At 45.0% G+C, this 13,609-nt stretch overlaps 1 protein-coding gene and 1 non-coding gene across 7 annotated transcripts in view; one reads left to right on the forward strand and one right to left on the reverse strand.

Annotated features, from left to right (window-relative positions):
• Window positions 1-7,297, forward strand: part of Lyn (LYN proto-oncogene, Src family tyrosine kinase) — a 107,913-nt gene extending 100,616 nt beyond the window's left edge. For all 6 annotated transcript variants that reach the window (XM_052176017.1, XM_052176020.1, XM_052176016.1 and 3 more), the window contains 2 exons: window positions 1,392-1,523; window positions 5,959-7,297. In XM_052176017.1, the coding sequence (XP_052031977.1) occupies window positions 1,392-1,523; window positions 5,959-6,161 (335 nt within the window). In that variant the 3' untranslated portion in view covers window positions 6,162-7,297. The remainder of the gene's footprint in view (window positions 1-1,391; window positions 1,524-5,958) is intronic.
• Window positions 7,298-12,257: 4,960 nt separating this feature from the next.
• Window positions 12,258-12,393, reverse strand: LOC127681936 (small nucleolar RNA SNORA17). Its single transcript, XR_007977274.1, has one exon. It is a non-coding gene; the product is annotated as a small nucleolar RNA SNORA17 (small nucleolar RNA).
• Between the last annotated feature and the right edge of the window lie 1,216 nt (window positions 12,394-13,609).

Genomic DNA, 13,609 nt, shown 5'->3' on the forward strand with positions numbered 1-13,609 from the left:
AGTCTTGCTGTGTAACCCAGGCTGTCCTCAAACTCTAAATCCCACTGCCTCAGTCTCCCAAGTGCTGAGATTACAGCTGTGTGCGCCATATACCCAGCCTTGTATTTCAGTTCGTCAACTAAAACAAAACTAAATTTATCAAAATTAAGATTCCTTGTTTACCCTGTAAGGTAGATTTTTTTTTCTCTCAGTAATAAAGTATGTGTGCCTCCCTGAACCACAGAGATGTTTGTTACACTCATTCTATGCTACAGACACCTGATGACCGGCCTCAGAGGGTCTACAGCTCTAGAGACCCCTCTATGAGGGGCTGAGTCGGGATCCAAACCAGGGAATCTGGCTTCTGAGTACATGAGCAAGAACTGATCCACTGGTTTGTTGACACCAACAAGCACAAAGTCTGAAAAATACCGGAAAGGTAGAGAGACCGTAAAGAACATGCTAGGATTGTACCAAATAGAAAGCAGTCATGTGGAGATGCTCCCAGTCTCTGCATGTCTGTCCTCCCATCATGCACCACTGTTCCAGACTGTCTGGGAATAATGCAGGAACCAGTGACACGGCCCAGCACACAACAGGGGTACACAATCATCTTTTTTTGCTTTTGAAGGGGCTTCCAGTTTTAGGAAGGCACTGTAAAAGTAAACTCATGCAAAGACATAGTGAAGGTAATGTTCTCAAGCAATGGCTCTGAACCCTTAGCAGTCCCACGATGATGGAGCTACAGTCTGCACCAAGTCTTGCTTTCCTCAAAGGAAATTAGAAATGATTCTGGCTGTGGATATAGTTCAGTGGTCAAATGTGTACTTTGCATTCGTCCCCAGCCTAAAAGTTAAGTAGGTAAATTTAAATTAAATAAGAGATGTATCCATGCAAACTTAGAATGGGCCCATTACAGAAAACCTGAACTGTTTATAGAGAAGGTTTGGTACGACATTTCAATAGGTTGGTTTGGTTTGGTTTTTTGAGATGGGGACCTGCGTCGCTCTCCAGGTTAGCTTTAAATTCCTTGCATCAAGAGAGTCCCCATGCCTCAGCTGAGAATACAGGTGCATGCCAGCATACTAAACTCCACAGGTAAAAGTTCAACACGTCTGAAAGGCCAACAATATAAGGAAAACTGCACTGTACACCTTTGTGTTTAAAGTTGAACTGGTTACAGTGCCCCCTAGAGGTTCCAGAAGAAACTGCTTCTAAGGAAAGGAGGACCCAAAAGGGAAATGCAGGAAAGGGAGGTGAACGAACCACGTTTGACACCATGTCCATGTTGTGTGTGTATCTGTTCTATGCCAAGTAAATTCCTTGAATTTCTAAAAAAAAAATCAAAGAAGAAAATTATCCATAACCCGTTAGCTTGAACTCGGAGTAAGAGCCCACGTCTTCCTCCTCAGGTGCGAAGTTCCCCATCAAGTGGACGGCTCCAGAGGCCATCAACTTTGGCTGCTTCACTATCAAGTCCGACGTGTGGTCCTTCGGAATTCTCCTGTATGAGATTGTCACCTATGGGAAGATTCCCTACCCAGGTATCTGCCCTACACCCCACTCTAGTGTGAGGGAAGAAGCAAGCATCCCAAAGACAATGCCGGATCTGTGCTTCTGACAGAGCTTGGGGGGTGGTTACCTTTGATGCAAATCTTCCTAAGTCTCTACCTCACTCTCCCTTGTTCGCCTTGTTCACCTGGCGCTGCTCTGGGTGTTTCAGTGAGGCAGATTAGACATTAGTGCCCCTCTGTCAAAGCAGGGTTCCAGATGGGGCAGAACGTGTACAAGGAACAATGGTCTTCAATGTCTTCTGCTGGTTGTGAGAACTGAAGTGGCGGACAGGGTGGTGGGTCTCTCCCCCTTCAGGGTGTACTTGCTACTGTTCAGTGGTGAAGGATTCTTCTGATCTTGACTTAGGACATCAGTGGGGACCTAGTTCAACATCCACATCCAAATTCCAATACGCCAGGTTTCACCTGCCCTGCCTTCCTCCAGAGTCTATACTGATATGAAGAAAGGTCCCTCTCAAATTCCCACTTTCTCCATTTGTCTTTCAGTCAAATGGGTGGGTAAGATGAATTTAAAGTTAAATTTTTAGTGGCTTGAGAGATAAGTCATCAGTTGAGAGCACTGGCTCTTCATGCAGCGAACCTAGGTTTCATTACCAGGTCCCTCACAACCACCTACCAAGTTCAATCCCAGGGGATCCAACACCCACTTCTGGCCTCCACAAGCATTGCTGATAGATAATGCACAGACATACAAGTAGGCAAAACACCCATGAACATAAAACGTAAATTAAGAGGAGAACATTGCAGATCAATCATTAAAGTTTCTAATTGCCCCTATTCATTTAGAAATACCTGGGCATATGGGCCACACCTAAGGCCAGAAGGATACAGGTTCTCCACCCTTCCCTTCATGGAAGAAACTGATGGTTAACAGATGATTTCAGCTTGTGGTGGGGTAAGGGATGCTGGAGAGAGCATGTGGACGGTTATGGACTAGCAGGAATTCTTGCAAATAAGGGAGCTACTGTCTTTACCCAATGGTTGTTAGTGGCCGGGACTCAAAGGCACGAGGGAACAAGGCTTGGGAGTTGAGAGCTGAGCATCCCACAGTGGGCACAGCCAGCTTTGGACCTGGGCCACAGGAAGGAGGCCAGTTCGATGTGGACCTTAGTTGATACCTGATGACTAAATAATGGACAAATGAATGAATAACTCACATAGGCTATTTAACCTTAAGATGGTCTCCATAATATGGATGAGATACTAGGAAGCCAGAAAAGCAGAGGATACAACAGAATCAGGGCCAGAGAGTGGCAGCAGCCATGGACCTGGGATCAGAGTGGTCCGACAGAGTATTGATGGCTGTAGGAGAACCCACTGTCTCACTCAGGAAGATGAGATGCTGGTGTTGAAGTTAGTGATTTAACACTGCAGTAAACTAGGAAAATACTTATCCACAGTAGCTAAACTGACAGATATCATTCTGTACTTAAGCCTATATCTATGTAACCCTACAAATATACATCTATCTACCTGTACAAATAAAAGACGATATATTCATATATATGCAAATATAATAGTTGATATAATAATATAACATTATATATATGTGTATTATGTGTAATATGTTGTTACATGTGATATTCAGTCAAGGCCTCTGAAGTTTGGAAAAATGACAGGGCCCAAGCCAGTGGCAAAGATCCTTCTAAACTATGACCAAGCACCACCCACTTCCCCTTGCCTTGGTGTGCTTAGTATTCCAGATTTGGAAAGATTCTGTGTGACTGAGTGAGTGAGTGAATGAAATCACAACATGTGTGTGTGTGTGTGTGTGTGTGTGTGTGTGTGTGTCAAGGAAGTCTGTATTGACAACCTCAAGAGTCCACAGCATTAAAAATGACCAGACCTGCTCTTAGCTCCTCAAAGGACATGAGTCATAGACAAAAAGAAACAGGCAAACTGGAACTCACTCTGTAGACCAAGCTAGTCTCAAACTCAGAACTCCACCTGCCTCTGCCTCTCGAGTGCTGGGATTAAAGGCATGTGCCCACCAGTGCCCAGCCATTCCTTTCTTCTGTAAGGATTGCCATATCACGGCTTGCTTTGTGTGTTGGCTCACTCAGGAATAAAAAGGTGGGCTTCAGACTCTCTCTCTTCTTTCTTCTCTTACCAAAGCAGATTTCCCAGGCAGGACGGCGCATACCTGCCCTTGGTCTGCACCACTGAGTGTGTTCTTCAGAATTGAGAGGATATACTAGAATGAGGAAGAAAATGTCTTCAGAGAGGCTCAAGAACTCCTACAAAGTTTATCTTCTATGGGCATCTGATTTTCTATGTAACCAAGGATTCTTTAGGACGTAAAGAGATATTCCTAACCAAGCTCGCAAACCCATGTCTATTTACACCGTCCTGTGCATTACCTTACAGCCGCACCAAGGAGAAGTAAAACCAGACATTTCCTCAGAAATGTATCCAATAGTCAGAGTTACATAATTTTGTGGAGACCAAAGAACTATAATCTTTAGTTTCAGCTAAAGAAAGTGATGTCGATCTGCTCATTGGCTGGATAGCAAAGATCGAGTGAAAACTTCTAGTCAGAGGATTTCAGTAGACAGACTTGAAAGTAGTATTTCATAAGTATGCTTGAGGAAAGTTAATTTACAAGGTAAACAACTTAAAAGACATACAAATGGAGAGATGGGTCATTGGTTAAGAGCACTGACTGCTCTTCCAGAGTCCCACGGTTCAATTCCCAGTACCTATATGGTAGCTCACAACTAATTATAGCTCCAGTCATGGGGAATTTGATACATTCTTCTGACTTCCTCAGGCATACTGTATACATGAGATGCCACAGAACATACATTTGAGCAAAATGCTAATACACATAATAAATAAATGAAATTTTAGAAAAATCGATACAAAACATTATAAATCTTATTTTGATTCTTTTTATTTAGCAACCAGAGATCCTGTAAGGCAAGAACAATCATTCTTCAGAGGTTTACATCAGGGGATATTCTTTAGCACCTATCTTCTGTGAAGGAAACCTAGGAAGGCAGGGAGTCTCAAAGTATAAGATATGTGAATATATTTTTAATTTTTGGATGGTAAAAAGAATTTGTCTTACCAAAGGAGAAACTAAAGGTAAATATTGGGCAGATGTGGTTGACGTAAAGGGTTGGTCAGGTCTGATATCGATTTGGGTGCATGCTGTTGACTTTTCAGACTACCTGTGCAAATCATTCTGCTGGTCATGGGGTTTGAAGACCTGAAAGAATGGGGCAGACTTCTGAGGCTGTGGAAACCTTACTTCAGTTTAGCATACTTTTATACAGGAATGCAACAAAAAAAGCAACGATCCAAGGAGGGTTGCTTGAGTTCAGAAAAATATGTAAATAAATGTCAGTAAGCACATACTAAATATGAACAGAGTAGCCCTTTCCCAGAACGTTCTCAGGACAGATCAATTTAAACACTATTGGTTGGCAAATACTGTAGATTATTTCTGAGAAAGCAAGGCAGAAAGCTATATCTAGAGACAATGTATCCTGACCAGATTTGATTCTATAGCTATGTTCTGCATCCAACAAGCATAATCATGTCTTATAAATTGAGTGCAAACGCTTAACACAGTAGGCACAAAATCATATCCAAGAACAATAAAATGATGAAAATGCTCTTGAAGTAAAAGGCCCTTTGCCTCTTGTCCTGGAGCCCCTCTCACAGTTCCGCAAGGTATTTTCACCACGGGTCATTCTTTGGCCATCTTCAGACAGTATGTGTGTGAATTTGTTTGTTTGGTTGGTTGGCTGGTTGGTTTTTTTTTTTTTTTAGTTTTTTTTCGAGACAGAGTTTCTCTCTCTATAGCCCTGGCTGTCCTGGAACTCACTCTGTAGACCAGGCTGGCCTTGAACTCAGAAACTTGCCTGCCTCTCTCTGCCTCCCAAAGTGCTGGGTTTAAAGGTGTGTGCCACCACTGCCCAGCATGTGCATGAATATTAATGTGAAGGAGTTATTAACAAGCATGCTGGTGCATGTGTGTGAATGGTACAGGTGCACACATGTATTTGCATGCTTGTAGAGACCAGAGGACAGCACTGGGTGTCACTCTTCTGTTCCGTCTGTTGATTTTGAGTTAATCTCTCAGCCTAGAATTTGCCAAGTAGGCTAGGCTGACTGGCTACTAGGCCCCAGAGATTGCCTTACTTCCACTGCCTGCCAACCCCCACCGCCCTGAGAGTGGGATCCAATGTGTACCAACCTTGCTTGGCTTTTGATGTAGTAGGCTCTGTGAATTTGGGGAGAACCTACCCCAACTTGTAAGTAGACACAAGGAAGCTTGTTTTTTTCAAGCTTTCAGTCTTAGCGGCAGAATGCTAGTAACGAGCCACTCATGCAGTGCTCCACCATTGGCCTGGGCTTCCAAACTCAGCACGACTGTTCTTGCTTGTTTTGGCCTCAGGGAGAACCAACGCAGACGTGATGAGTGCACTGTCACAGGGATACCGCATGCCGCGCATGGAGAACTGTCCAGATGAGCTCTACGACATCATGAAAATGTGTTGGAAAGAAAAGGCAGAGGAGAGGCCAACTTTTGACTACTTACAGAGTGTCCTGGATGATTTCTACACAGCCACAGAAGGGCAGTATCAGCAGCAACCATAGTGGGCATGGCGACCAGCCCATTGTAATTAGTAGGAAAAGCAGCCTTGGTGGAGCCAACTCTCTCATGCCAGGACCCTCTGTGTTCCTGGTTCCTGGTGGATATGATGAATTAACTCAGGAAGAACACTCTGACATAGGATGCTGTTTCTTAAATGGGTGCCCACTGCTCAGTGGGACCACAGTCAGAAAACAAACACCCGCTCTTTCCAATATGCACACTGGCTCTACATGGGCTGAGTGACTCAGGTTCAGAGACTGTTGCAACACATTCCCAGATGCATCAAGGACTAAACTCACTTAGCGAAAATAAAACCCCATGCACAACAGATGCTCCCTTACCTTCTCAATGCTTTTGGCTTACTTTCTTAAAAACTACTAATCCAGCCTGTTAGATTTTACAGGCGAAGCCACCAGCTTTAAAATGCCTTTTCTAAATCTGAATGTTTTTTTGCTTTGGAAATCTGATTCTCCTCACCTTCTACCCCACCCCCAGAAAGTGAGACTATTAAACATCTTCCTGTGTGATAAGATCACTGGACAGGAGGCAGCACGTGCCCACCCTGCAGGAGCACCGTGCATGGGCACGCAGAAGGACCACTGCTGAACTGGAGTCCGTTGGAGTCACACCAGTGCCCAGACCTCCCAGCGAAGGCATGAAAGCCTCAAGCTCTAGAGGAGTGTTTTTAATGGTCCAGGTATTTCAATTACAGGATTCTCTAAAGGCTTTTCTGATGGTGTCCTTTGGGAGAAAGGCAAGCAACTATCTAACCTGTCAAGACTTTACCAGACCTTCCAAGAATACCGACAATTTCTCTCATTGCCTCAAATGTCTTGAACATTTTATAAATCATATATTTTAGTTGTACTCTAAAAAAGTTAAAATGCCATATTTGGGGCTATTTTTGTGACTCAGTCATCTTTTCTGAAATGTGTAAGATGTGTGAGAGACTATTTACAGGTAGGAAGCAAGTGATCACGGAGAAGCCGTTGGTGACCAGAGCAGTTTTGTTACCTGGTTTTTCCACTGTAAACGCCAACTGGAAACTGCTGTGTCTGCCCCTTTCACTTATGCTACTGTGTACATACTTAATATTTCTATTTTTGATTTTATTTTAATACACCCAATAACATCTTGAGGTTGTTGTCTTGTGTATCATATTTTCAACTCTTGTCTATGTATAAATGAGAGCCAGCTGGTGGGGAAAGGGCGGGGAGTCATTCTGTACATTGTGTGAACTTGTCGAGGTTGCATCTTCATGGCTGGAGCATTTTAGGTTGGAGGGCTGAGGAGTTGGTGGCCTGGGTGCCCACGGATCTGTTTTTAACAGGCTTTGCAGGCACGGTTAAAATAGTAATTTGTATGTTCATTTGAAGCCCTGGAGGTCTAGGGGAAGGGATTGAATATCTCATTTTTCTCAGTCTTTAATTTGTCTTTTCCATGATTTTTTAAATTAGTATACTTTCAAAGTATTCTGAAGCCCTTCATTTCCAAGTGCCTTATTTACAAACACAGCTTGTGCACATTTGGTCTCTTGCTTGATTGACAGTAGCCCGTTCTGGAGGCCCTCCCCTACCCACTCTCTTTTCAGACTCAGCTGCATTTATTCCTTGGAAAGGAGATGCGAAGAATCCTTAAGGAAGTCATTGAAACATTGCTAAGAATTCATTGTCACCTTGTCTTCCTTCTCTCAATCCTGCGTCCATTTCCCATTTGGCGTTTGCCCTCTGTCATTGAGTGTTTGATCGTTTCTTCATAGCTTGCTTCACCAGAAGATATCAGGTGTGCAGGGGGTGCCGAGGGAGGCAGCTCAGTAGGTAAAATGCTTGTGAAGTCTAGGGACCTACATTCAGAGCCCCAGAACTGGGTAAAGAAAGGTACTTTCTGCAGCGTCAGTGTTCCTACTGGGAGACAGGAGTCAGACACAGGGGAATCCCCACAAGCCTGAGGTCCAGCTAGCAGGGCATATGCAGCAACAAACAAGAGATCCGAAAAGATAAATGTAAAAAGACCAGTGCCCAAGTTCGTTCTCTGACCACTCAAATGCACACATGCATCCATAGGTTTTACACACACACACAGGCACACGCACATGCACACGTGCACACACACACCATACACATATCACACACGCATATATATAACACACACATGCACACGCACATGCACATGCACACACACCATAACACACACATCATACACACATCACACACGCATATATATAACACACACATCACACATCACACATCACACACACACACACTCAAAAACAAACAACAAGACTTGTTTTAATGTTCACCTAGTGGTTACATCCATGGCAAGGAAAGAGTTACAGTTATAAATTCATTTCCATCCTGGATTCCTTGATAATCAACAAGAGCTGCGAAGATGTTTGCAGAGGGAAATGTCCTCAACATCTCCGCTGAATTGAATGAAATGCTGGTCCTACTGCTGGCTCCAAGGTCCCTATTTTTACCACCTGCATCCACAACCAGCTGAACAGTCTCCCATTTCCCCTAAGGAAACTGCCCCTCCCTCTGGGACACTGCTCTCCCACCTCCTGGGCTCCCTTCCTTCTTTCCCTTCGCCCAGTGGGAGGACAACTCCACATTTTCCTGCATAACCCTTTTAGATTAAGAGCTGGCAGGCCTTGCTATTTTTGCTAAAGGAAAAGTTTATTCTAATCACATCTGCCGTTTAGTCATGGCTTGCTTTTTTTTTTTAACTTTGGCACTTTATCAAGATTTTCTCCAGTTCACACAACAGCCCTGAAATTTTTGAAAGATCTAATTTCATGACTGAAAGATCTGGTACATTCAATGCTGTACTGGGATTTGTTTGTTTGTTTGTTTTCCTTGTTTCCTTGTGAGATAAAATGAGAACACTTAATTCCAACCTCGAGACCACTTTATAAAATCAAATCCGGAAGAACTTTGGAAGCAGGCTAGCCCTAATTCAGTTGGATGTTCCGATTGCCAAGGATATACATTTCAAAAGGATCCACTAAAGTCCACATAGGTATGAGGAGATATTTCCTTAAGTAATTTTTTGTGTATACAAAATATACAAGCCATGTTTTGAGGCTAGCCTTGACTACTGTCTTAATTGGAGTTTTATTCCTGTGAAGAGACACTATGACCATGGCAACTCTTATAAAGGAAAGTATTTAATTGGGACTGGCTTGCAGTTCAGAGGTTTAGTCCGTTCTTATCACACAGGAAGCATGATGGGCAGACATGGTGCAGGAGAGGGTAGCTGAGAATTCTACACCCCAGGCAGCAGGAAGGACGAGTGAGTCACTGGGCTTAGGTTGATCTTTGAAAACCTCAAAACCCACTCATGGTCACAGATTTCTTCCAACAAGGCCAGACCTCCTCCAACATGGCCACACTCCCTAATAATGCCATTCCCTATGGACCTGTGGGGCCATTGTATTCAAACCATCACAGCTACGTACCAAGACTTGGCCTCAAAGTTAATAAAATGTCACGAAAGAATTAAACTCACCAATATACTTTTAAAACACAGTTTGTAGAGATTGTAGCCTTCAAAATTAAACGTTTTGATAATATTTTGGTCCATTTTATGAGGAATAGTATATTAAAACTGATAAAAAAAAATTCAGCAAGTTCTAGACCACTCTGTAGAAAGTTTTCCAATTTAGTTTTCTGTGCTTTGTGTGTGTGTGTGTGTGTGTGTGTGTGTGTGTGTGTGTGTGTGTGTGATGTACAAGTGCATATGTGTGTGTGTATGTGTGTGTGATGTGTGTGTGGTGTGTGTGCACTCAAGAGTGTGTGATGTGTGTGGGGACAGGGGCCGTGCTTTTGTGCTGAGGTCAGAGGACAGCTCTGTGTTGTCCTCTGCCACCCTTTCTAGGTTCCATAGATGTAACTCCAGTACTCAGGCATGCATCATCAGACCTCAAGGACCTTTAACTGCTAAGTGACTCCACCGCCTTCTTTCCTATGCTCTTATGAGTCTGTTGAGTGCTTCAGATAGACATGTTAAATGTACCTAGAGTTCCCGGGATGGCCACAGCATCATTGCACTTCCATGAGTGTGGAAACAGTAGTGGAAGTCCCCATGGCGTTCATCTCTGGGTTGCTGGAAAGACAATTGGAATAATCTAGATTGTCAAACTATAGTCATAGTACACAGCTGATGTGCACCAAAGGAGATGCCATGTCAGAAAGTCGGGATGATTGCAAGTTCTATTTAATTTTAGTCTTATCCCTTAGCTTCTAGAGTCATTAAGATTGTCATTTCAGGTTGGTTTTTTTTCTAACTTTTTATTGGTTCTTCATGAATTTCACCCCAATCTCACTCATCTGCCCGTCCACTCATACCTACCCTCCACCCTTGAAACCACCCCTAAAACAGAGGAAAAAAATCTTATTGTGGAAGCTGTAGTGTGTCACAGTGTGTCCCACAGCACACCCTTTTGTCTACACTTCTTTGCTTGCAAATACTCATTGCAATGACTCTTGGTCTGGCCTGGGGCCTCTGGCTTCTGTTACACTATCAGTACTGGAACCTCACTGGGACTCCTCTTGGATATCCTGTTGTCATTCTGTGTCATGGAGATGCTGTAGTTTTGGATCTGTAGGAATGGACGGACCCCTTCCTGCACTCCAGCAGTTCATCAATGAGGTAGATGTTGGGGTAAGCCAATTCAAAGCTCTGGATCTGGGCCTGAGAGGAATCTGAGCTAATCAGCCCATTGTCTCTCCTGCTCTCCTGCCCTCAAGCACACCCTCCTTATTTCCCCCTTCACCAACACCCAGGGCCAGCTCTACCCTGCTGGTAGAGGTACAGGGTCCATTCGCCTAAGTGTTGCAGTTGGCAAGAGATATGGCCATTCTCCTGACTGAGGTCAGTTCTCCTGCCTGCCATAGGTGTTGAGGGGTGAGGGAGAGGAGGAGCTTGTCTCTCGGCATCATCATATGTCAGACAAGAGGCAGGGCCAGCTCTCCTGTGCTCACCTGTAACCCCCATGTCGAGGGCCAGCTCTCACTTGCCCATACTACCACATGGCTGACGAGTGACAATATAGGGTCAGCTGTCCCAAGCTCACACCCTTGTGATCAGCTCACCTGTGACCTACATCAGGGTAACTTCTACTGTGACGCCCAGGTAAGGTGCAGGGCCTGCTCTCCTGAGTGCTGCAGCTGGTGAGAGAAGGGACAGCTCTGCTTCTGTAATGATTCCAGGGACAGGCCTCTCACCTGCCACAGGTGGTGAGGGGCAAGAGGGGAGGAGGGTGTCTCTCACTTGTCCTTGCCGTCATTGGGAAGATGATGAGCTCTCCCACACTCATATATTCACCCAAGATACCTGAAATTTTGGGGGCCTCTCTCCAATACTGGGTAAGGGTGGGGTCAGCTCTCACCCCCCCCAGGGTCAGGTCTTCCATGATACTCAGGTGAGGAGTGGGGCCAGTTCTACACAGCCCTCAGACATTAGCATGTTCCCAGGCAGCAGCCCACACCAGAGATGTCCACGTAGCCTTTGGTAGTAATAGACTCCTGCTGCTTCAGGGCCGTGGACCCCAGATATGGCCCCTGGTGGCAGCACAGGCCAGGACTCCACTGTGGTCCCAGGCTGTACAGTTACTCAGGCTGTTCCTCGCTACCCTCAGGTTTCCAGTTCTACCTCTTCATTGTGCACACATCCTTCTGTTTCTCTTTCTCTTCCATTCCTCCACCATTTACTTGCTCCCCTTAAAGGTGCCTGGGTTCTCTGAGTGTCTGGGGTCATCTCAACAGTGGTCTCAGGAGTGCTGTGCCCCATTCATACATTATGGCACCAGGCAGGAGTCATCTCAGGCCTGGTCTGCCTGACTCCCCCTCCCCCCGAGGCCTGTGTAGTGCTGCACTGGTGGTCGTCACAGGCTACTACCCTGTCCGTGCCCCATGGTGCTGGTCCGGTGGTTGGTCACCCAAGTGTCCCCATGCAAGAATAATCTTGTCTCCGGCTAGCTTCCCTGCCCTGCCCACCGGAGCTTGTCTGGGTCTTCGGGATTTTGGACTCGTGATCATATCAGGCTAGTTCCCTGTCTGGCCTCCTGGAAGTTGTCTCGGCCTTGCTTTCTTTCAAGGAATGTTAGACTACTAATCATTCAATGTTCACAGGTTAGAACACACGTTGGAGCACAGGCAAAGCCTCTCTCCTCTCTGCCACCTACTGAGGCCCATGTGACACAGCAGCCACACCTGCAATGCTTCTAGGGACAGCAAGTTGGGGTTTGTTTTGTTTTGTTTTGTTGTCTTTTTGTTTGTTGTAATACAATTAATATGCAGAATATTTACTGGTAAACCTTTTGTGAACACTTCAAACTTTTAATCAAATAAAACATTTCGGTAGGGGAAAACCTTTGTAGACATTCAGACTAGGTGGAGTGAATGTATCCTATAGGTAGAATTCAGATCTGGTTTTGCCACCAGGTGAGCTTTTGGCAACCTTTATGTGTGGGGTTTGGGGATTTCAGAATTTGAATGAGGAACCTTGGGGGATGCAGGAGCTTTAGTGTCAGCGCCATCCTGGAGTCAGATGGATCAAGCAGAGGCTGATGCTCCAAACCCGTCTGAGTTAGCCACGTTCGGAGATGCGAAACAGTTGCGCTCCGCTGAACCAACACGTTGTTATTGATACAATGACGGTTCTGTGAGAGGTTTGATCGATGGCTACCGATCTATAGGGGGAAATGTCATATGGATTGGCTATAAGCTATCTCTTGGGGGCCAAGATGAAGTGCAGGCCCAGGAACGAAAGGAGCTTGGAAGGGCTGTGTGCAGAGACATGCTTTCTGTCACCCCAAGTCTGGCCACAGAAGAGTAAATGTTCTGTGCTGCACGTGTGCTGGCAGGTTCCCGGACCGTAACTGAGCAGAGTGGGTGACTGGATTTTCCTGAAGGGACGGGAAGCCTTTGGAAGCCACAGCACAGACATCCCTTGAATGCATGAGATAGAGCAAAGAAACTGTTTTGAGCTTTATACCACATTGTTTTAATTTTTTTATGTTAAAAAAATGTTTAAGTGATCACCCCTAATCCCTTGGATTGTGGATCTCTCTAGGCCAATGGTATTCACTCAGCACTGTCTCAACAGACACCATTCTTCTGAGAAACTACTTCTTTATTTTTTCTTCCCTTTCTCCCTCTTGCACTGGTCCCACTGGCTATGGTACCCCATAGCTGTCTTGAGACACACCAGAAGAGGGGGCATCAGATCCCATTACAGATGGTTGTGAGCCACCATATGGTTGCTGGGATTTGAACTCATGACCTATGGAAGAGCAGTCGGTGCTCTTATCCGCTGAGCCATCTCAAGCCACAGTGGATGTATGAGGGACAGACACATTTAGCCTTATCTTACCTGCTTAATGGTGATAAGCACAGCAAGGACAAGATAGAACAAGAAACCCACTAGAAAAGGGACAAGCAAGGGATTA

The sequence above is a fragment of the Apodemus sylvaticus genome, chromosome 3, assembly GCF_947179515.1.
Source record: "Apodemus sylvaticus chromosome 3, mApoSyl1.1, whole genome shotgun sequence".
NCBI lineage: Eukaryota > Metazoa > Chordata > Mammalia > Rodentia > Muridae > Apodemus > Apodemus sylvaticus.